At 39.6% G+C, this 21,556-nt stretch overlaps 1 protein-coding gene and 1 long non-coding RNA gene across 2 annotated transcripts in view; one reads left to right on the top strand and one right to left on the bottom strand.

Annotated features, from left to right (window-relative positions):
- Positions 1 to 3,158: 3,158 nt before the first annotated feature.
- LOC125137738 (uncharacterized) lies at positions 3,159 to 3,991 on the bottom strand. Its single transcript, XR_007137497.1, has 2 exons — positions 3,907 to 3,991; positions 3,159 to 3,268 (listed from the first exon to the last, which is right to left on the bottom strand). It is a non-coding gene; the product is annotated as an uncharacterized LOC125137738 (long non-coding RNA).
- A 115-nt stretch (positions 3,992 to 4,106) lies between these two features.
- Positions 4,107 to 21,556, top strand: part of UBA6 (ubiquitin like modifier activating enzyme 6) — an 88,549-nt gene continuing 71,099 nt past the window's right edge. The window contains 2 exon segments of the mRNA XM_047798815.1: positions 4,107 to 4,239; positions 8,854 to 8,916. Coding sequence (XP_047654771.1) covers positions 4,169 to 4,239; positions 8,854 to 8,916 — 134 coding nt within the window. The 5' untranslated portion in view covers positions 4,107 to 4,168.

Genomic DNA, 21,556 nt, shown 5'->3' with positions numbered 1-21,556 from the left:
TTAAATAACAAAGGCAAAAATATGTAAGATACAATCTAAGGGCTTTATTAGATATGTGTTTATTGAACATACTTTGGCTTGGCTTTTTTATATGTTCAAGAAATTATTCTCCTTAGATATGTTCTCAGGCATTTTTTAAATATGTTAACTAAAGGGCTATTCAAAATCTAGGGTGTTTTAACTTGTGGTCCATGCATAAAACTATTTCAGTGCAACTGCTTTTCTTTTATTCCTATGCGTATTATTTTACGCATTTAAAAACACTGTCCTGTGATGGGTTAATAGGCCAAACTAGACTGCCAAAGGAGCCCAAGTCACAAAAAAGTTAAGAATTCTGAACTGATTTTGTGTAGTTATTAGAAGTTTGTTATAATAAAAATGTATCAGAATGTATTCATTTCTTTTTATATATATAGAATAATGTCAATATTGAAACTGGATTGTTTCACCTTAATTACTCACCTTAAAAACTCTCTTAAAGCTCAACATGTAATAAAAAAACTTTGCAGAAATATATTATAAAGACATTGTAGTCCATAAGTTATAATGTAGATAAAGATTTAAACTAAAATTAATAATGCAAAAGGTAAATGTGGCCTTTAAGTTAAAGGTACACCACTCAACAAAGAGCAGTCACTATTTGGTATTACAGTTATTTACTCTATCATAATAAAAGATGAGGATTTCTTGTACAAAGGGATATGTTCTGCAGAGTTAATCCAGTATGTCAGATAATTAAGATTTTGTCTTGGCTGTCTCCTCTATTTAGCATATAAAACTGGTTAAAAAATGGATTTCCTTTTGCAATTCAATTTAGTAATAAAATGACATGAACAAATGACAATGAATTAAACAAATATTGCATGAATTCAATTTCAGCCTATGAAACAGATATCACATCACATCTGGGAACATAAATCAGTGGAAATGAGTTAGACTTTTTTTTTTAGGGTCTGAAAAGAAATAAAAAATGGTATGTTTATTTTCTCAGACTTTTGTCTGTATATCTGGTTCTTCAAATGCATCCTCTAAAACAATGGTTAGTTTAGCCCTTATTGAGTTCTCTGCATATCGAGAACAGAGAACATATCCCAATGTTTTATGGGAACATTGTTCCTATGTTAGAGGGTCTTTCAGTTTAAAGCAAGTGCATTTAAGATTGAGAGATCAGTCACTGTCTTTAAGTTGTCAAGAGGTGATGATGGGTTTGAATTTATATCAAATTTTGAGATTTCCTGTTGTGGCTCAGTGGGTTAAGAACCTGACTGGTATCCTTGAGTATGCAGGTTCCATCCCCGGCCTTGCCACAAGCTACAATGTAGGTTGCAGGTGTGGTTCGGCTCCAGCATTGCTGTGGCTGTGGCGTAGGCTGGCCGCTGCAGCTCCAATTTGACCCCTAACCTGGGAACTTCCATATGTTGCAGGTGCAGCTGTAAGAGTTAGCCATTTTTTTTAAAGTGCCCTGGTCTCAGAAATGATTCTGTAGTCACAAAGATAATATTCATGGACAGTTAAAGTATATTTAGAATCTCATCTATCTTACCTTTAGCTTAGTTTCAATCATTGAACCAATTCCTTGAGCTTATCTAATTACTATAAATTGTGTCCACAGGAAACTAAATAAGATTCAGTTTAACATCTAATAAAGATTGATTTAAATCTTCAATTTAATTCTTACAGTTAAGTTTAAAAATTAGGTGTAAAACAATTAGTCTAATTTTTAAATTATATACTATATAAAGTGCATGCATAGGAACAATAGAATATATGCAAAAAATGTGCATACTATTATCTCTTGAGTAATTAAAAAAATTTTTTCTTTCTTGTGAATACCTGTATTCCAAATTTCTAAGGTGACCCTATAATTGCTTTTATAGTGAGAGAAAAGTACAATAAATATACGTGTATCTGTTTGTATGACTTTTATTTTATGCATCACTGCTGCTGTTAGGATGCTTTCTGCTGTAAGTAATAGAAATGTCAGACTAAAAGTGGCATGTTTTCATGTTACAGGGAGGCTGGAAGTAGGCATGCAGAGTTGGTTAAGGCAGAACTTTGAGGCATTTTCTCTGGTTCCACAAGGATTTACCTCAGAGATTAGAGGTTAGTTGTCACCAACCAGAAGTCTCAAAGGCAGAAAGAAAGGGTTGCTTCTCACCCCATGCATCTCTCTCTCCCAGAACCCTCAGCACTTCCTCTTAAATTGGCTAGAATTGGAGCACATGACCACCCTAAGCTAATCACTAGCAAAGGAGAAAGGGATAACCCTAAATATCTTATGGGTATTTTTATCCTCCTCTAGAGAGCAGTGCTCAATTTCCCTGAACATTTATTTAGCCCTCCGATAACTAAAAAAAAAATTTCTTGTTTTCCTTTTTGTGGCTGCACCCGCAGCATATGAAAGTTCCAAGGCCAGGGACTGAACCCGTGCCACAACAGTGACCTGAGCCACAAGAGAACTCACTTCCTTTTTTCTCTTTTGAGATATCATAAGGGGAATGTTTTGGGGGTCAGAAGCCAGCAATACCTGCCACCATTACCAATTACCTTTTCAAAATAAAACTGAGGCGTTCCCGTCATGGCGCAGTGGTTAACGAATCTGACTAGGAACCATGAGGTTGCGTGTTTGATCCCTGGCCTTGCTCAGTGGGTTAAGGATCCAGCATTGCCGTGAGCTGTGGTGTAGGTCACAGACGCAGCTCAGATCCCGTGTTGCTGTGGCTCTGGCGTAGGCCAGGGTCTACAGCTCTGATTAGACCCCTAGCCTGGGAACCTCCATATGTCGCAGGAGCAGTCCTAGAAAAGGCAAAAAGACCAAAAAAAAAAAAAAAGAATCCGACTGCCATGGCTCAGTCACTTTGGATGTGTGTTCAATCCTGGCCTGGTGCAGTGGGTTAAAGGATCTGACATTGCTACAGCTGTGGCACAGGTTGCAGCTGGGGTTTGGATTCAATGCCTGTCTGGGAAAAGTCTATATGCCACGGATGCAGCCATAAAGTTAAAAAAAAAAAAGTTAGACGGAGAGAAATAGAGAAATTGGCATTATTTGTGGGGTGAACCTGTCAAAGATATTTATCTCTATTAATTTTCTTAAAAAGAGAGAGGACCGGGGATAACTTCAGTGCTAGGACAGAACCTTGGAAGAATGAGACATAGACCAAGTTCATTTTCATGATTATGTAGAAAAGGTATACAACTTGACTGAGAAATCTGAATCACGCCATAGGTGAGCGGGATGAAGTTTCCAGGTATTTGGAGATATGCAACTCTGAAAAGAAAATGGAGAGGCTCAAAGTATAATGAATCCACTTTCGCTTGGATCCTCTCTCCACACCAAAATGGGAAAAATTCTAAATAAAAATATCATACATTACAGATGATAAAATGTGGAAAGATTCAATTTTTTGAATCCTACAAACATTTCTCCAAATATACATTTAGAATGAAAGATAAATTCTAACGTTACTGAATTACACTAATTCTTGTTGTTTTCTAAGAAAGGTGAAAGAAGAGTCAATGGAAAGAGATTTAGAAGTCCTTAGACATTCATTCTGGTATTTAACCTGGCAAGTCACTTACACTGACCATAAATTCCTTTTCCTCACCCATAAAAGAGGGCAAACTGGATGACATAATGTCATTCATAGCTCTAAAAATCACATGATTCTATCCAATATATGACAGTGCTTGACACGTAGCAGACGTCCAGAATTATTTCTTAAACGTATAACTTCTTAAAATGGAATCTTAGACTGGAAATCCAAAGCTACTTTTTACTAGCTTTCGGGTTTTTTTTAACTTATAAAATGAAGGATTTTTCTTATTGCTTTAAAACTATTAAGGATTTTGCAATTCCATCATTTTGCCGGCCACTAGAATCTTCTGTGCCTGGCAGGTGCCACGTACCTTCAGCGTTTCGGCTACGTTTATATTCGCCAGACCCCAGTCCTAACAGCGCGGCCACTGCAACCACCTGCAGCAAAGCCCGCCCCTCGACCACACCCAAACCGGAAGCCAGGACGCCCCTGGGCTTGACGGGAAGACGCCGCCAGGCTGATCTCTCCCCGGCCCGCCCCCCTCCGGTGACGTCACCGCCCGCCCCTTGACCTCGCGGCCCCGCCCCCTTCCCTGCCTACGGTGGTCAGCGGCTGCAGAGTCTCAGGAGACTATGGAGGTGCCTCAGCCGGTGGCCACACAACAGGGAGAAGAGGCATCCTGCTCCTCTTGGGGGCCCGGCAGGTGAGCGGACATTGTGGGCGGGAAGAAGCGAGGCTTGGCGGGCAGGACCCGGGGGCCGGCTTTCTTTTTCTCCCCGGCAGGAGGGCGGGAAGCACGCGAGAGGCCGCGGGGCCGGACGGAGCCGGCCCTGGGAGGCGGAGGGAGCGCGCGGGGTGGGTGTGGCGGCGCGGGCTCGGGTCTCGGCGACTCCCGGCTTTTCTGAGGAGAAAGTCCACTTACTGCCCCTTCAGTGCTTTCTCAGTTCCCGTTGGGGTCTGCCATGCTCCTTCCTCTCAGTCCCTGGACATGGGGGGATGGGAGGGGCTCCAGTGGAGAGTTCTGGTCCCGGTCGCTCGGTATGAGCTCCCCGGCCCGGGGGCGCGCAGCTCCTTCCCTCCTCTCGGTGGAGTGAAAGCCAAGAGCGCCTCTGGGTGCGATCCTCCGCTGAGACCCTCCTTTGAACTTGGTAATGAATCACTAGTAGTCAGGACACCCAGTGGCTTCTGTTGATTACACCTAAAAAAGAAAGAAAGAAAGAAAAGACAAAAAAATCCTGGAAAAAAAACAGAGTTACCTATTCTTATTTCCCAGTGGTGTTGAGGTTCACGTCTTTACCGTTCCATCAAAAATAGGGGGGAAATGTCGTGTAGGTCCTCTTTCAGTCATTTCATAATTAATAAAGCGGGCAGTTATATACTGCCCATTACCAGAGTACAATATGCCAGAGATAAAAGTGATGCATGTATGATTTTGAGGCTAAAGTGAGTGTTCACAAACCTGTAGCTTTTTGCCAGCTTCAGACTGAAGGGATGCTTTAGGAATCACGGTTATTGCCTGGCATTGCCAACACTGCCAGATTTACTTAGGAGATGGAGAAAACAAACAAAACCTCCCCTTATTTAAAGCATTTTTGATAGCCTGATTGACCCTATTTTTAAAATGGTTTTTGAAACAGTACAGCAAAGCAGAATTTTCTGAAAAGTAAGTGCCGTGTCTTATCATTAAGTGACAAAACTGGTTAGAATGTAGCTTTTCTCATTTTTACTTAAAAGCTTGACCCACTAGATTGTTGCTATCCTTACAAGGAAGATAGTTAGTGAAAGCCTACTGGGGAATAAGAAAACCGTAATTGGATTTTGTTTTCGTATTTTGTTTCAGTGCCTGGGTATATTGTGTGTGTGTGTTTTATGAGATAGTTGATCCCTTAAACACAGTTGTCTTCCATTTTGCTTTCATAGTTGCAGTCAGGAATATTTCTAATAGTTATTCATTTAGTAAGGTAGAAGCTGATGTCATTTAATGATACCAAGCAGTGTTTGATAAGAGAAATAACATTTTGGTTATATATTTTCAAATCCTTTGGTTTATATATCAATATCAGGCCTATAAAATTGGATTCCAGAACTGAATTTTGTGCTATCATATTGTTTTTAGAGTCTTTTAATTGATAATTAGACCTTTTCCAAACCTCAAATGGATTACACTTTTGCAAGATAGTACTGATCTTAGCTGTCACCATGGCTCAGGCCTAAATGTCCCAAGCTGGTTCCCTCTGCCTGGGAACCATCTCTCTTTTCCATTGTGCACCTCTTACATTTTTCTTTGTGTGCCATGCTGTGAAAAAATTGGTTGAGATGAACTGCAGTAAATGATGTATATCTCTCTATCTTGTCACATTAGTATGTTTAGCTTTTTAAAAAATTTTTAAATTTATTCAACAGATGCTTTTGGAGTGCTTTCTTTTTTAGGCCTCCACCTGCTGCATATGGAAGTTCCCAGGCTCAGGGGTCAAATCAAAGCATCAAAGCTACAGCTGCTGGCCTATACCACAGCTACAGCAACATGGGATCTGAGCTGGATCCGAGTCGGATCCGAGTCTGGCCTATACCACAGCTCATGGCAACAATGGATCCTTAACCTGCTGAGCGAGGCCAGGCATTGAACCCGAAGCCTCATGGTTCCTGGTTGGATTCGTTTCCGCTTAGCCACAACAGAAACTCCCTGGAGTGCTTTCTTTATGCCTCCTGTAAGAGGCAGTAGACTAGACTAATTAGAGCTAGACTAATTAGATTCAGTGCTCTCCCATTTACCTGCTCTGTGACCATGGGCAGGTTATTAAGTTAATCTCTGTCAGTCTTGGGTTTTTACCTCTGTTCAGTGGAGATAGTAACAGTGCTTGTCTTATAAAGTTTTTGAAAGGGGGTAACTGATTTGTATATCTAAAGCACTTAAAACTGTGGCTGGAGTTCTCTTGTGGCACAACAGGTTGAGGATCTGGCATTGTCACTGCAGTGGTTTGGGTTGGTGCTGTGGCGTGCGCTGCATCTCTGGCCTGGGAACTTCCACATGCTATGGGTACAGCCAAAAACAAAAAACAAACAAAACAACAAAAAGCAATTTGTGGCACAGTGTTTGCTGTTGTTATTGAATGCCAGGCACTGTTTTAGGTATTGAATTCCTAACGGATCATCATTCTGTAGGGAGGGCAGATGATAAATAGTTAATATAAAAATTAATATAAAAATTTGAAGAAAATACAGCTGGTTAACAAGTTATAGAGCCACCTGAGGAAGAGGGGAGTCATTTAACAAACATAACTTGGGTCCAGTCACCTGACACATGGCAAAGCCAATCTACTGACACTGGGTGGTGGTGAAGGCAAGTAGAGTTTATTGCAGAGCCAAGCCAGGAGACTGGGCACCTCATGCTCAGAAAACCCAGACTCCCCATTGGCTTTCAGGGGAGGGTTTTTAAAGACAATCTGTAGGAAAGGGTCATCAGATAAATAATCAGTTTGTGCTCAATTCTCTGATTGGTTGATGGTGACATAACAGGGTAATGTTTTTGGAATCTCAGTCATCAACCTTCTGGTTCCAACCTGTCTGGGGTCTGTGTGCTGCTGGTCAGCATGCAGTTAACTTCTTCCACCTGGTAGGAGTTCAATATCTGCAAGACAACTCAGAGATATGGCTCAGAATGTTATCTATAGACCTTAAGAAGAAACTAAAAGTCTTTAATTTTGTTTTATGGCTAAACTATGATTACTTTGTCGCGCTCGACTGCTCTCCTTTGTGCCTACATTTTCTCACTTATTTGATTAAATTTGCATTTTAGACCTTGGGGAAGGCCTTAGAAGGCCAAAAACTTTCTGTGGACAAGTGGTAGGGTCAGGGTTGTGTCCCAGGAAGGCCCCACAGTTTTAATGTGGTGATCAGGAATGGTCTAACAATTGTGAAGTAGTATTCTAATAGAGGCTTAAATGATAAGAATCAGCTATTCAAAGGTCTGAAGAAGAACCTTCCAGGCAGAGGGAATAGCAAGTGTGAAGTGATAGCAAGCTTGGCTTTTTGAGGAACAGTAACTAGGCCAGTGTGGCTGAAGATAATGAGCAAGGGGGAGAGTTGTGGGAGTTGACGTTGGACAAATAATTAGGAAACAGGTTTAAGACCCCCCCCCCTTTTTTTTGTCTTTTTGCCTTTTCTAGGACCTCTCCCTCGGCATATGGAGGTTCCCAGGCTAGGGATCTAATCAGAGCTGTAGCGGCCGCCTATGCCAGAGCCATAGCAACACGGGATCCGAGCTGTCATCTGCATGCGACCTACACCTCAGCTCACGGCAACGCCAGATCCTTAACCCACTGAGCAAGGCCAGAGATTGAACCTGCAGCCTCATGGTTCCTAGTTGGATTCGTTAACCACTGAGCCAAGATGGGAACTCCGTAAGACCCTTTTAAGTATGGTAAGGTGTTTGAATTTTATTGTAAGAGTGAAAGAAACTCACTGAAGGATAGTTCTAAGTCAGGGAGAAATGTTTGACTACATTCAAAAAGATTTAGGTGTCAGATAGAAAATAAGCTGAAGGGGAAGGGCGATAGAAATAGACTGGTTAGGCCTTTGAAGTAGTTCAAATGAGGTATGTTGATGGTATGGCCTGAGATTGTACCGACTAAAATAGTGAGAAGCGATCAGATTTGAGATCCTTTTTGAGGGTAGAACTAACAGGACTCACAAATGAAGGAAAAGAATGGAAGGAGTTAAGAAGACCCCTAGATTTTTGGCCTCAGCAAATGACTAATCGTGGTACCATTTACTTCGTGATCCCAAGTGAGTTGGGAAAGAGTGGGGAAGAATGGATTAAGCAAGGGGAATTTAACACTTATTTGAAGCTTGTTTTGTTTGTGATACCAGTTAAACTTCAGAATAGAGATGCTGTTCTATCAGATGCATAAAATCTGGAGGTAAAAGAGAGATCAGACATGTAGAAATAAACTTAGATATCATCAGAATAAGGTAAATCGCATGGACTGAATGAAATTTATCTAGGGAGAGTGTGTATATTAGAGAAGGTTTATGGGGCACCCTAACAAAATTGCTGAAATATAGATCCATCAGAATATATGTATAGCAGTGATAAAACAGCACCTGAGAATAAAATGACCACAAGCTCTAATTTTATAATAAACACAAGAATAGGCAGTCAACAAATTTCATTTTGGCTTATTTTTAAAAATCTAAAGTGGTAAAGAATAAGATATATATCTGGTATACATTATATTACATACTGAAATTTCACATTATATAATGTGAGTATTAAATAACCATATTCGCCCTTATAAGTTGTGTTTTCTTTATTCAGTGTGAATACAAATTTGCCCATCATGCCAACAGAATCTGTGGAGATCGATGATGCATTATACAGGTAAGAACCTTATAGAAACTGAAACTTATTTTCCCCGTTCATTGTTCTCAAGGAATGGAGTGGTCTATTCAAAGACACCATTAGGACTATGCAGAATTTTGTAAATACATCCTAAGAATTGAAATTAGCATTTATGCAATTTTTTTTCTAGCTATAGTAGGCTGGTTATATCTTGATTGCTTTTAGGTTTAGGTGATATGACTAAGAATGATTTTGCTATCCACTACAAAATACATCTCTAGATTCTAGACAGGAGTACATATTTATGTTCTTAATGGTGTAGGAGTCTCATGAAAAACAATTCATTTCACTTTTAGTTATACAGTAGCATCTAGAGACTATGTTTACTTCATTGTAATCTCATAAACAACACTGCATGTTTGCACTGAATAGTCAGGAGAGAAGTATTTTGTGATTGAAGAGCTATGATCTGAATGGAATTCAATGGAACCATTTTTTACCATATTTTTTCATGAAATTAAAATACTTGAAAACTTTGAGATGCTTGCATGGAAGGTAGTGTAATCTCAGCTTAAAAGTTCATAGATTTCTTCTATATATAATCATGAAAAAAAAGATATTGTGTAGGTAGAATTTGGAACAATAGGTTCATTATGTATTTTGAATTTCTTTTTATATTTTTTTAATGTGGGAAGCAGAGTCAATTTTGAGAAGTTTAGGAGGAGTTGATATATACCGCCTGGTATGTTTATTTCAAGTCCTATTTGCACTGTACACTTAGAAAAAGAGATTAAAACTAACTTGATTTTGCTTATGTGAAAATTATTTTACCATATGGTCTCTTGACTAAAATTATACTTCAGGAGTCACCTTAAATCTCTAATTATGATGTTCTTAATGATCATATTCTCGGGATAACAAATAACTCCTCGAGATAGTATTGGCTGATTTTTTTCATTATTTTTTACAGTCTTTTTTTTTTTCTTTGTCTTTTTGCCATTTCTTTGGCCACTCCTGTGGCATATGGAGGTTCCCAGGCTAGGGGTCTAATCAGAGCTGTAGCCACCGGCCTAAGCCAGAGCCACAGCAACGCGGGATCCGAGCCGCATCTGCGACCTACACCACAGCTCATGGTAACGCCAGATCCTTAACCCACTGAGCAAGGCCAGGGATCGAACCCGCAACGTCATGGTTCCTAGTCGGATTTGTTAACCACTGAGCCACAACAGGAACTCCGTTTTTTACAATCTTTGTGAAACATTTTTATGTCCCTCCTTCATAAAATGTGAAACATTTTTATGGCTGATTAATAAACATAATTTTCAGTAAACCAGAGATTAAATTTTCTATTTGCAATGCTAGGTAAGTAGGCTTACAGTTCACTTACAGTTTGACAGAGTTAGAGCATATAGCAGTTTAGGTTTCATACATAGCAGTTAATATATAATCGGGCATTGTTGGATCATAAGGTAGTTCTGTTTTTAATTTCTTTCTTTTTTCTTTCTTTTTTTTTTTTTTGTTTGTTTGTCTTTTTAGGGCCACTCCTGCAGCACATGGAAGTTCTCAGGCTAAGGGTCAAATTGGAGCTATAGCCACCGGCCTACTCCACTGCCACAGCAACTCAGGATCTGAGCCGAGTCTGTGACCCACACCACAGCCAACGGCAATGCCAGATCTTTGACCCACTGAGTGAGGCCAGGGATCGAACCTGCATCCTCATGGATGGTAGTCAGATTTGTTTCTTCTGAGCCACGATTGGAATTCCGTGGTTTTTAATTTCTTAGAGAACCTCCATACTGTTTTCCTTTGTAGCTGGACTATTTTACATTCCCACCAATAGTGAACAAGGATTCCAGTGTCTCCACATCTTCACCAACACTTGCTGTTTACTGGGGTATTATTTTATTTTATAATGGCAGTCCTTACAGGTGTGAGGTGATATCTCATTGTGGTTTTGCATTTCCCTGACAATTAGTGACGTTAAGCACCTTTCCATATTCATTCCTCTTGGCCGCTTTGTTTGTCCTCTTTGGATAAATGTCTATTCTAGTCCTTGCCTATTTTTAAATTAGGTTACTTGGGGGTGGCGATTGCTCTTGAATTGTAGTTTCTTAAATATTTTGGATATTGTTGTCTCATAAGAATAATATCTCAGTCTTAAGGATTTTATGAAAAAACTGTTCATATAAAATAGTTTGCAGTATGAAGTAGCATGCAACATCATTGGATCCATTTTTTTCTTCCCTTTTCCCATTCCAAAGCTTAATTAATGGTGCCAGTAATTCAGTAATCTGAGCTAGAAAGCTTGGTGTCGTCTTAGATTTTTTTCTCTATTTGTCATCTTCTAAATTCAATTAAAATTTTAAATCCTTTCAGTTCTTTTTAAATAACTCTTAAATCGAGTTCTTTCCTTTTCTGTCCCTGCATTTGGCACCTCTCAATTGAACTAATAATATTATCTTATGTGACTTTTTTTTTTTTTTCCCCTTGTCTTTTGTCATTTTAGGGCTGCATCTGTGTCATATGGAGGCGGTTCCCAGGCCAGGGGTCTAATCTGAGCTATAGCTGCTGGTCTATGCCACCAAGAGTGTCAACTTTGGTATTACATCTGAATTTGAATCATTCTCCACCATTTATGAGTATATGATCTTAAGGTACTTAACCTTTTAGGTCTGATTATTTCTTTCAGTCATTCTTTTTTGAATGCATGCATTTATTCAACAAATATTAATTGGAAAAATGTGTATAAATTACAAATTAATCATGGAGAATAGTGCTTAAGTGTCCAGTGATTTCTAATTATTTACCATGAGTTATGGTCATATCTTTCTTTTTAGCTTCCGTATCACTTCTCACCACTTTACCCTCCAACATCCTGTTCTTTAGCAATGGCAAAATTTATGTGCATGTTGTCAGGGTCTAGGACTTGATTTTGCTTTATTTACAAACTAGAAGCCAGTCTATTATTGTTTAGAGGCTGCTAGCAGAAGATATGAAGAATCCGCATAAGAGAAAAAAAGATTTCGTTACGTATGATATAGCAGATAGTATGGACATCACAATGGTTTTGGTCAGCTCCCAAGTCCCATGGGGTGATGCTAGGGGCCTAGATGGCTGCTTTCTGCTTCTGAGGAACCCTGCCTTGAAGGGATACATCCAAAGCAGTAAGCAAGCCTCCTCCTTGTCTTGGACAGAGACTCACCTCATACCTCAAAGTTACATGCTACAAACACAACCCTAGAAAAGGCCCAGGTAAAAAGCGGTCAGGACCTTGCCTACTGAGCATATCTAGAGAGACATTCGGGAGTTGAAAGACCTGTGAAGTATTGTCTCCCAACATAAATACATGTTTTCCATAGTTTTATTGAGGTATAAATTAATATAAAGTAAACTGTACGTATTTAAAGTGTACAATTTGATGTGTTCGACATAGCTATATATTCATGAAATCATCCTGATTTAGTTACCACAACATCACAGATACACATTTTCTTTGTGCCCCTTTATAATCCCTTCTTCTCTTCTCTCTCTGGCTGCCATCTCCAGGTGGTTGCAGTGGCTGCAACCACTGATCTGGTTTTATTCTATAGAACCATTTTTATTTTCTAGGATTTTATGTAAATGGAGTCGTGATAGTATATATACCTTTGGAGGGGTCTGGCTTCTTTCACTTAGCATAATGATTTTGAGATTCATATATGATGTCTTATCAGTAATTTGTTCCTTTTTATTGCTGTTGTATTATGTGAATATACTATAATTTATTTAACCACTTACTAATTGTTAGTGGGGCATTTGGTTTTTTCCAGTTTGGACTATTGTAAATAAGGCTGCCTTGAGAATTTATATGTAAGTTTTAGAATAGACATAGGCTTTCTTTTTTTTTTATTTTATAATTTTTTATTTTTTCCATTATAGTTGATTGACAGTGTTCTAGATATACGCTTTCATTTATTCTTTGACAGTTGTCTAGAAATGAATGTTGGGTTATATGGTACGTGTATGGTTTTTTTTAACTTTTTAAGAAATGCCAAAATGTTTTCCAAATGGTTGTACCACTTTACATTTCCACCAGTAGTATATAAGCATTAGAATTGCCTTACATGTTCACTGTATGTTCAGTCTTTTTAATTTTAATATTCTAGTGTAGTGTGTATCATTTCCCTAACAACTAATGTTCTTGAGGATCTCATGAACCTCTTCCTATATATCTACTTTGGTGAAATGTCTCTATAAAGCTTTTGCAGATATTTGCAAAACTCAAGGACACTAAGAATTTCCCCAGTGGGAGTTCCCGTCGTGGTTCAGCAGTAACAAATCTGACTAGGATCCAAGAGGACGCAGATTCGATCCCTGGCCTCACTCATTGGGTTAAGGATCCAGCATTGGCGTGAGCTGTGGTGTAGGTAGCAGACGCAAGCTTGGATGTGGTGTTGCTGCAGCTGTGGCATAGGCCAGCAGCCGTAGCTCCAATTAGACCCCTAGCCTGGGAACCTCCACATGCTGGGGTGCAGCCCTAAAAAAGACGAAAAAAAGAATTTCTCCAGTGTTACCTTCTTTTTTTTTTTTTTTTTGTCTTTTGTCCACAGCATATGGAGGTTCCCAGGCACGAGGGGTCCAATTGGAGCTGCGGCTGCCGGCCTACTCCAGAGCCACAGCAATGCCAGATCTGAGCCTCGTCTGCGACCTACACCACCCACAGCTCACAGCAACACCAGATCCTTAACCCAATGAGCGAGGCCAGGGATCGAACCCGCAACCTCATGGTTGCTAGTGGGATTCTTTTTTTTTTTGTCTTTTTTGTTGTTGTTGTTGTTGTTGTTGTTGCTATTTCTTGGGCCGCTCCCGAGGCATATGGAGGTTCCCAGGCTAGGGGTTGAATCGGAGCTGTAGCCACCGGCCTATGCCAGAGCTACAGCAACTCGGGATCCAAGCCGCGTCTGCAACCTACACCACAGCTCACGGCAACGCCGGATCGTTAACCCACTGAGCAAGGGCAGGGGCGGAACCCGCAACCTCATGGTTCCTAGTCGGATTCGTTAACCACTGCGCCACGACGGGAACTCCTGCTAGTGGGATTGTTTAACCACTGCACCACAATGGGAACTCCCAGTGTTATCTTCTTGAAGTTTCATGGTATAAACTCTTAAATTTAGGTCTGTGATCCACTTCAAGCTAGCTTTTGCACATAGTATGAGGTGGAGATCAAAGTTTTTTTTGTTTTTTTTTTTTCCATTATAGCTTTCCAGTGTTTCAGCACCGTATGTTGAAGATTTTCTGTTCTCATTGTATTCCCTGGCTATCTTTGGTGAAATACAATAGACTAAATATCTGGCTTTATTTCTGGAATCTTCTATTTTCAGTAATTTATATGTCTCTTTTCATGCTAGTACCTACCACACTGTCTTGATTACTATGGATTTATTGTAAATCATGAGATATAGGAGTGAATTTCTCCAACTTTGATTTTTTTTTTTTGTCTTTTTGCCTTTTCTAGGCCTCCTGCGGCATGTAGAGGTTCCCAGGCTAGGGGTCTAATCGGAACTGGAGCCACCAGCCTATGCCAGAGCCACAGCAACTCAGGATCCGAGCAGCACCTGCGACCTACACCACAGCTCACAGCAACACTGGATCCTTAACCCACTGAGCGAGGCCAGAGATCAAACCTTCAACCTCATGGTTCCTACTCAGATTCTTTAACCACTGAGCCATGTCAGGAATGCCTTGACTTCTTTTTTAAAGTTGGTTGGGTTCTTCTAGGTACCTGAATTTCCACATGAATTTTAGAATCAACATGTTGATTCTTTTTTTTAAATCCTGAAATTTTGTTTGAGATTGTTTTGCATCTATAGTTCAGCTAGGGGAATATTGATGTTTTAACTATTAGTATTTTAAGAACCATTAATATGGTAAGACTGTCCATTTATTTCTCTACTGTTTCTTAGTAGTGTTATATAATTACCAGTGCAAAGATCTTGCACAATTTTGCATTTTAACTTCTAATCTTGCAGTCTTACTAGTCTCACTTATTAGTTCTAGTAAATTATTTTGTAAATTCCATAGGATTTTCTAGACAGTCATGTTTGAAATAAAGAAGTTTTATTTCCTCCTTTTCAGTCTGGATGTGTTTTGTTTCGTTGTCTTGTTTTATTTCTGTGGCTGGAACCTTCAATACAGTGTTGAATGGAAGTGGTAAAGGCAGGCAACTTCTGTTCTTGATCTTTGGAAAATTCATTCTTCCACAGTGGAGTATGATGTTAGCTATAGGTTCTTTGTAGATATCCCTCACTAGGTTGAGGAAATGCTCCTCTGTTACTAGTTTGCTTAGGATTTTGCGGGGGCTTTTTGTTTGTTTTTCTTTTTCAGGCTGCCCCTGCTGCATACGAAAGTTCCTGGGCCAGGGATTGAATCTGAGACACAGCTGCAGTAACACTGAATCGTTAACTTTGCACTGGACTGGGGATTGAACCTGTGCCTCCATGGAGATAAGTCAGATCATCAACCCACTGAGCCACAGCAGGAACTCCTTGTTTTGTTTTTTTAAATCAGAAATGGATATTGGGTTTATCAAACTTTTTTTTCTGCATTCATTGAGGTGATTATATGGTTTTTCTTCTTTTGCTTTTTAATGTTGTGAATTACAATCAAGATGGCTTTTAGAGTATCTTGCCACATTGCATTCCGTTTCTAGAATAAAACAAAGTTGATCATAATGTATTTTTATACATATATATAAAAATTCTAGGGAGTTCCTGTCGTAGTGCAGTGGAAACGAATATGACTAGGAACCATGAGGTTAGGGATTCAGTCAGCGGGTCAGCGGGTCAAGGATCTGGCGTGGCTGTGACGTAGGCCAGCAGCTATAGCTTAGATTAGACCCCTAGCCTGGGAACCTCCATGTGCCGCGGGTACAGCCCTAAAAACACACACAAAAAAATAAAAATAAAAATAAAATTTTTTGAGAATTTTTGCGTCTATATTCAAGAAAGATATTGGCCGTTAGTTTACTTTTTGGTCGTATCTTTGTCTGGTTTTGGAATTAGGGTTCTGGTGGCATCATAGAATGTCTTTGGGAGTGTTCCTTCTTCTTCAACCTTTTGAAAAAGTTTAAGGAGAATGGGTATAAGTTCCTCTTTGTATGTTTGGTAGAATACGCCTGTGGGCATGCACATGCTCCAGCCCAGCGAGTTTCCTATGGCAGCCCATCCCTCCTCCTCTCCCCTCCCCAGCAATGGCACCTTGCCTCTCCTGCGGGTCCGGACCTTCTCCTGGGTTCCCTCTGCCCATGGTGTTCCCCTCCTTAGCCCATGGTACACTGCTTCTTAGACCCTCATGCCATCCCCAGTTCTCTTCCTAGGACTGACTTCTGGAGCCTGAGTCTCAGTGCCCAGCCCCAGCCCGAGCGTCTCAGGCTGTGGTGTCCCGACCAGTGGTTCAGATGATCTGTGTGGCTTTCACTCTGCTTTGCTCTTCTCAGTTCAGCTGCTGCACTTTTCTCTGTGACTCAGCTGTTAGTTAGGTGACTTCCCAGGAGGTGGGTTCCTTTTGTTCTTCACAGCTCTGTCTCGGGAATTCTAGTCCCATCCTGATTCCTTTTCTCTCTCCTTTTTTCTTTTGTTTTACCCAGTTATGTCAAGAGTTTCTTGCCCTTTTTGGAGGTTTAAGTTTTTCTCCCAGCATTCAGTTGATGGTGCTCTGTGTGAGTAGTTTTACATGTAGATGTGTTTTTTTGATGTGTTTTGTGGGAGAACTGTGTGTTACCTGTTACTCCTCTGCCATCTTGCTCCGCCTCCTTTGAGATATTTCTAACTTTATTACTATATTCATTTTATGCTAAAGATTTTCTTTTAAGCATTGCTTAATATGTACCTGACAAATATGTCCTCATTTTCATTCAGTTAGAAAACCTTGTAATTTTCCTTTGATTTCTTTGACCCATGTATCATTTAGAAGTATCTTATTTGGTTTCCAAAACATAGTGCATAGGTTTATTTCTGGCTTTCTATTCTGTTCCTTTGATCTGTAAGTCTGTCTGTTTTTGTTTTTGTTTTGTTTTTTTTTTTCCTAGTCTTTTTAGGACCACACCCGCAACATATGGAAATTCCCAGGCTAGGGGTTGAATCAGAGCTGTAGCTGCTGGCCTAGGCCACAGCCACAGCAATGCGGGATCCAAGCCACATCTGCAACCTACATCACAGCTCAGGGCAATGCCAGATCCTTAACCCACCGAGCAAGGCCAGAGACCGAACCCACATCCTCATGGATACTAGTCAGGTTCATTATCACTGAGCCACAAGGGGAACTCCATAAGTCTGTCTTTTAATAGAGTGTCTACACCATTTACATTTAATGTGGAATGTTGATACTATTTTGCTATTTGTTTTCTAATTGCTTAATCTCCCTATTACTGGTTTTCCTTTTTTTCTCTCTTTATTTTGTTGAATAATTGAACATTTTAATTATATTTTATTTCCTTTATTGGCATGTTCCTGTACAATCATCCCTCAGTATCTGTGGGGAATCAGAGGACAGAGCCACTGTGTATTACTAAAATCTTACTGTATCACTTCCTTTATAGTATAAGAAAATTGGGGGTTTTTTGTTTTTTGTCTTTTTAGGGCCGTACCCACAGCATATGTAAGTTTCCAGGCTAGGGGTTAGATTGGAGCTGCAGCTGCCGGCCTACACCACAGCCACAGCAACTTCAGATCCAAGCCATGTCTTAGACCTACACCACAGCTCACGGCAACACCAGATCCTTAGCCCACTGAGCGAGGCCAGGGATTGAACCCATGTCCTCATGGATCCCAGTTGGGTTCGTTACTGCTGAGCCACAACAGGAGCTCCAGTAAGAAAGCTTTAACACTGTATTTCTATTTCTCCTGTCCCAGGATATTGAGTTATTGATTTGAGTTGTTGTCGTCTTAACATTTTACTTTTACATGTTATAAACTCACAATTCTTTACTGGTTTTGGCTTAATCAATTATCTTTAAAAGAGATTTTAAAAATAAGAGAGGAGTTCCCGTCATGGCGCAGTGGTTCACGAATCCAACTAGGAACCATGAGGTTGCGGGTTCGGTCCCTGCCCTTGCTCAGTGGGTTAACGATCCGGTGTTGCCGTGAGCTGTGGTGTAGGTTGCAGACGCAGCTTGGATCCCGTGTTGCTGTGGCTCTGGCATAGGCCTGTGGCTACAGCTCCGATTAGACCCCTAGCCTGGGAACCTCCATATGCCGCGGAAGCGGCCCAAAGAAATAGCAAAAATACAAAAAAAATAAAATAAAATAAAAATAAGAGAAAAGAGGTTTTGTATTTATCTATAAATTTGTAATTTCTGGTAGTCTATATTCCTTTGCCTAAATTAAGATCTCCATCTGGTATCTTCCTTCTTTCTAAGGATTTGCTTTAACATTTTTTAAAGTGAAGGTCTGCCTGCAGTTAGTTCTTTCAGCTTTCATATGTCTATTGAAGTCTTTATTTCCTATTTTGAAATTGGGTAAAGAATTTTAGGTTGGCAGTGTCTTCAGTACTTTAAAAATGTGTCTGCTGTCATCTGATTTATACTGCTTCCTGGGAGAAAGTCAACTGTCATTCTTACCTTTTCTCTAAAAATCATATGATCTGTTTTCTCCGATCACTTTTAGTACTTTTTCTTCATCACTTGTTTTAAACAATTATGATACGCTTTATTTTAGTTTTCTTTATATGTCTTGTTCTTTGGTTTGTTTGCATTATGGTCTATGAGTTTATTGTGTTCCCAGAAAAATTTTAGCTCTTTAGTTCTTCAGATATGTTTTTCTCTTACCCCTTTCTCCATTCTCTTTCAGGGACCACAGTTATACATATATTAGACCAAGTGAAGTAGTCCCACAGCTCACTTTAGCTCTATTTATTTTTTTGTCTTTTATTTTTAATCTCTATGTTTCATTTTGTAAAGTTTCTATTGCTGTGACTTCAGGTTCACTTATGCAGTGTTGAATCTATTAATTCCTTTCATTGTGTATTTTTTCATCTAGGGTTTTTTAGTCTTCATTTCTAGGACTTTTGTTGCTTCTTGAGCATATGTATTATATTTTTAATTGTTTTAATGTCTTTGTCTACACATCTATCATCTATCATTTCTAAATCTGTTCTGTTGTTGATTTTTCTATTCATTATGAGTTATATTTTCCTGCTTTTTTTGCATATCTGGTAATTTTTCAGTGTATGTCAGATGTTGTGAATTTTACCTTTTTGGGTGCTGGATAATTTTGAATCTTTTAAATATTCTTGAGTTTTTTCAGGGACACAGTTAAATTGAAAACAATTTATTTTTTCAAGACCTACTTTTTAAGCTTTGTTAGGTGATACCATAAAAGACTCAATTCTGGGGCTAATTTTTCCGTCTAGTGCCCTCCATATTATAAGGTTTTCCACCTTGCTGGAGGGAAACACATAACTATTTGTGGACTTGTTTAAACAGCAGTGATTGTTTTATGTGCACTTTTGAGGTAGTTCCTTCCCCAGCTTGAGGTTATTTCCTTATCTCTTTCTTTTTTTTTTGGCTGCATCTGCAGCATGCAGAAGTTCTCAGACCAGGGATTAAGCCCAAGCCACAGCAGTGACAATGCCACATCCTTTAACCACTAGGCCACCAGGGAACTCCTCCTCATCTGTCTTAGCTGAAAATGCAAGGAGAACCCTCTAAGATCTCCAACATTCTCTCTCTTCATCTCTCTATTCACAGATTCTAATCTCCTTGAAATTGCAGCTCTCTCTTCAATTTGAGGAGACCATCAGGCTCTGTTTGGGTTTCCCTTCTTCCTCTGAAGCCTGGAAACTCCCCAGGCAGTGGCTAGGACAATCATAAAGCCCACCTCAGCTGTTTTCTTCCTCTGAGATTACTGCCCTGACTTTCCTGTTGTCCAGTGTCTGAAATCTTTTGTTTTATTTATATTGTCCAGTTTTCAGTTGTTTAAGGCAGGAAGAGGATAAATCTGGTCTCTGTTACTTAACTATGGCCAGAAATGGAAGTCTTATGTATATACTACAAATTTCTTATATGCCATTCTTTTTCATGCTTTTCTTTTTCTTGGCATAGAATGCTTTTCCTTCTTTGGTTAATTTTTTAACTCTTATTAAGTCTTCAGTTTCCAGCATGGATGAGCCTCATTTGTGAAGCTTTCCATGACCTCCACTGATAGAGATAAGCACTTCTTCAGTATTTCAGGTTCCCTTAGTTTCTGGTACTTCTGTATGTAGTATTTAATAATGGATTATTTGATTATTTATCTATCCCAATAACATATCACAGATATCCTGCTAGGTATTTTGTATATTTTATCTTAATTTAATCCTCGAAGTACCTCATATGAGGTTGTTGCTATCATGTGCCCCACACAGTGCAGGTTCCTGGCTTTAAATAGGTATTTTAATAAATTTATGAATACATGAAGGTAATTGAAGCACATCAGAAGAAAGTGATTAGACTGTTGAGGGGGACTCAAAATGATGTCATGTTTGGAATTGTTTAAGGAACTGGAGATCTTTAGCCTGGAGAAAGAAGACTCTGGAACCTGAATACCATCTTCAAATGTTTGAAGGGCTGTCACATCGGAGAGGGATTATACGAATTCCCTATGGCCCCAAGGAGGTAAAATTAGGACTAGTGGTGAAAACTACAGGGAGATATTGTGCCTTGGTAAAAGGGAGAATCTTTGATAAATAGGGCTCTCTAAAAGTAGACTGGAGAGCCTTGGAACTTTCTTTTTTACTGGATACATTTCACTGGTATGTTGCATATCCACTTAATACAGTCAACTGCAGTATAACAATATTGGGCTTGAAGTTACACTCTCAGCTCTTTAAATCCATCTCATAAGATTTAAGCATCAGTTGCAGAGTACCTGACATTGTCTGGCACAACTTAGTACCCTTCCCCTTGGTGGCCAAACATTGAAAAGGTAGATAATTTAGGTAACTGAGAATCTGTCCGAGATTTATATGATTCTTTGGAAAACCTTGGCTCATGCATCTTAATTTTATTCTTTTGTCTGGATGTTCTTTGTCATTTATAATAAGTCACATTTTTGTCATGGCTATTCATTATTTCCCTGAGCAATCTTAAAATAATGAAGTTTAAGTCTGCAATGAAAAATGTTTCTTAATGTAGTTCTTATCATTGTGAACATAGAAAAAAGAATTCAAGTCTTCTGCTTAGTAGGGCATAAAAGGGTTGTTGTTCTTGTGTGCCATTTCATTTCTTTCATTAATTTAGCAAATTGCTTTTGTGTATCCATTATGTTCCAGGCCCTTGTAGTCATTGGGATACAGTAGTAAGTAAAGGCAGGCCTTGCCTTAAGGAATCTGTAGTCTCCTAGTAAAATAGACAAATAGTAAAAATATACTGTGATAAGTGGGTTTTTTTTGGTTTTGTTTTGTTTTTTGTCTTTTGTCTTTTCAGAGCTGCACCCACGGCATGTGGAGGTTCCCAGGCTAGGGGTCCAGTTGGAGTTGTAGCTGCCGGCCCACGCCACAGCCACAGCAATGCCAGACTCGAGCCACGTCTGTGACCTACACTACAGCTTATGGCAACACAGGATCCTTAACCCACTGTGTGAGGCCAGGGAACGAACCCTCAACCTCATGGTTCCTAGTCGCATTCGTTTCTGCTGCGCCACGACAGGAACTCTCCTACTGT

This window comes from Phacochoerus africanus, chromosome 10, assembly GCF_016906955.1.
Source record: "Phacochoerus africanus isolate WHEZ1 chromosome 10, ROS_Pafr_v1, whole genome shotgun sequence".
Lineage (NCBI taxonomy): Eukaryota > Metazoa > Chordata > Mammalia > Artiodactyla > Suidae > Phacochoerus > Phacochoerus africanus.
Note: the sequence above shows the minus strand (reverse complement) of the source record. Positions and strands in the feature narration are given on the sequence as shown.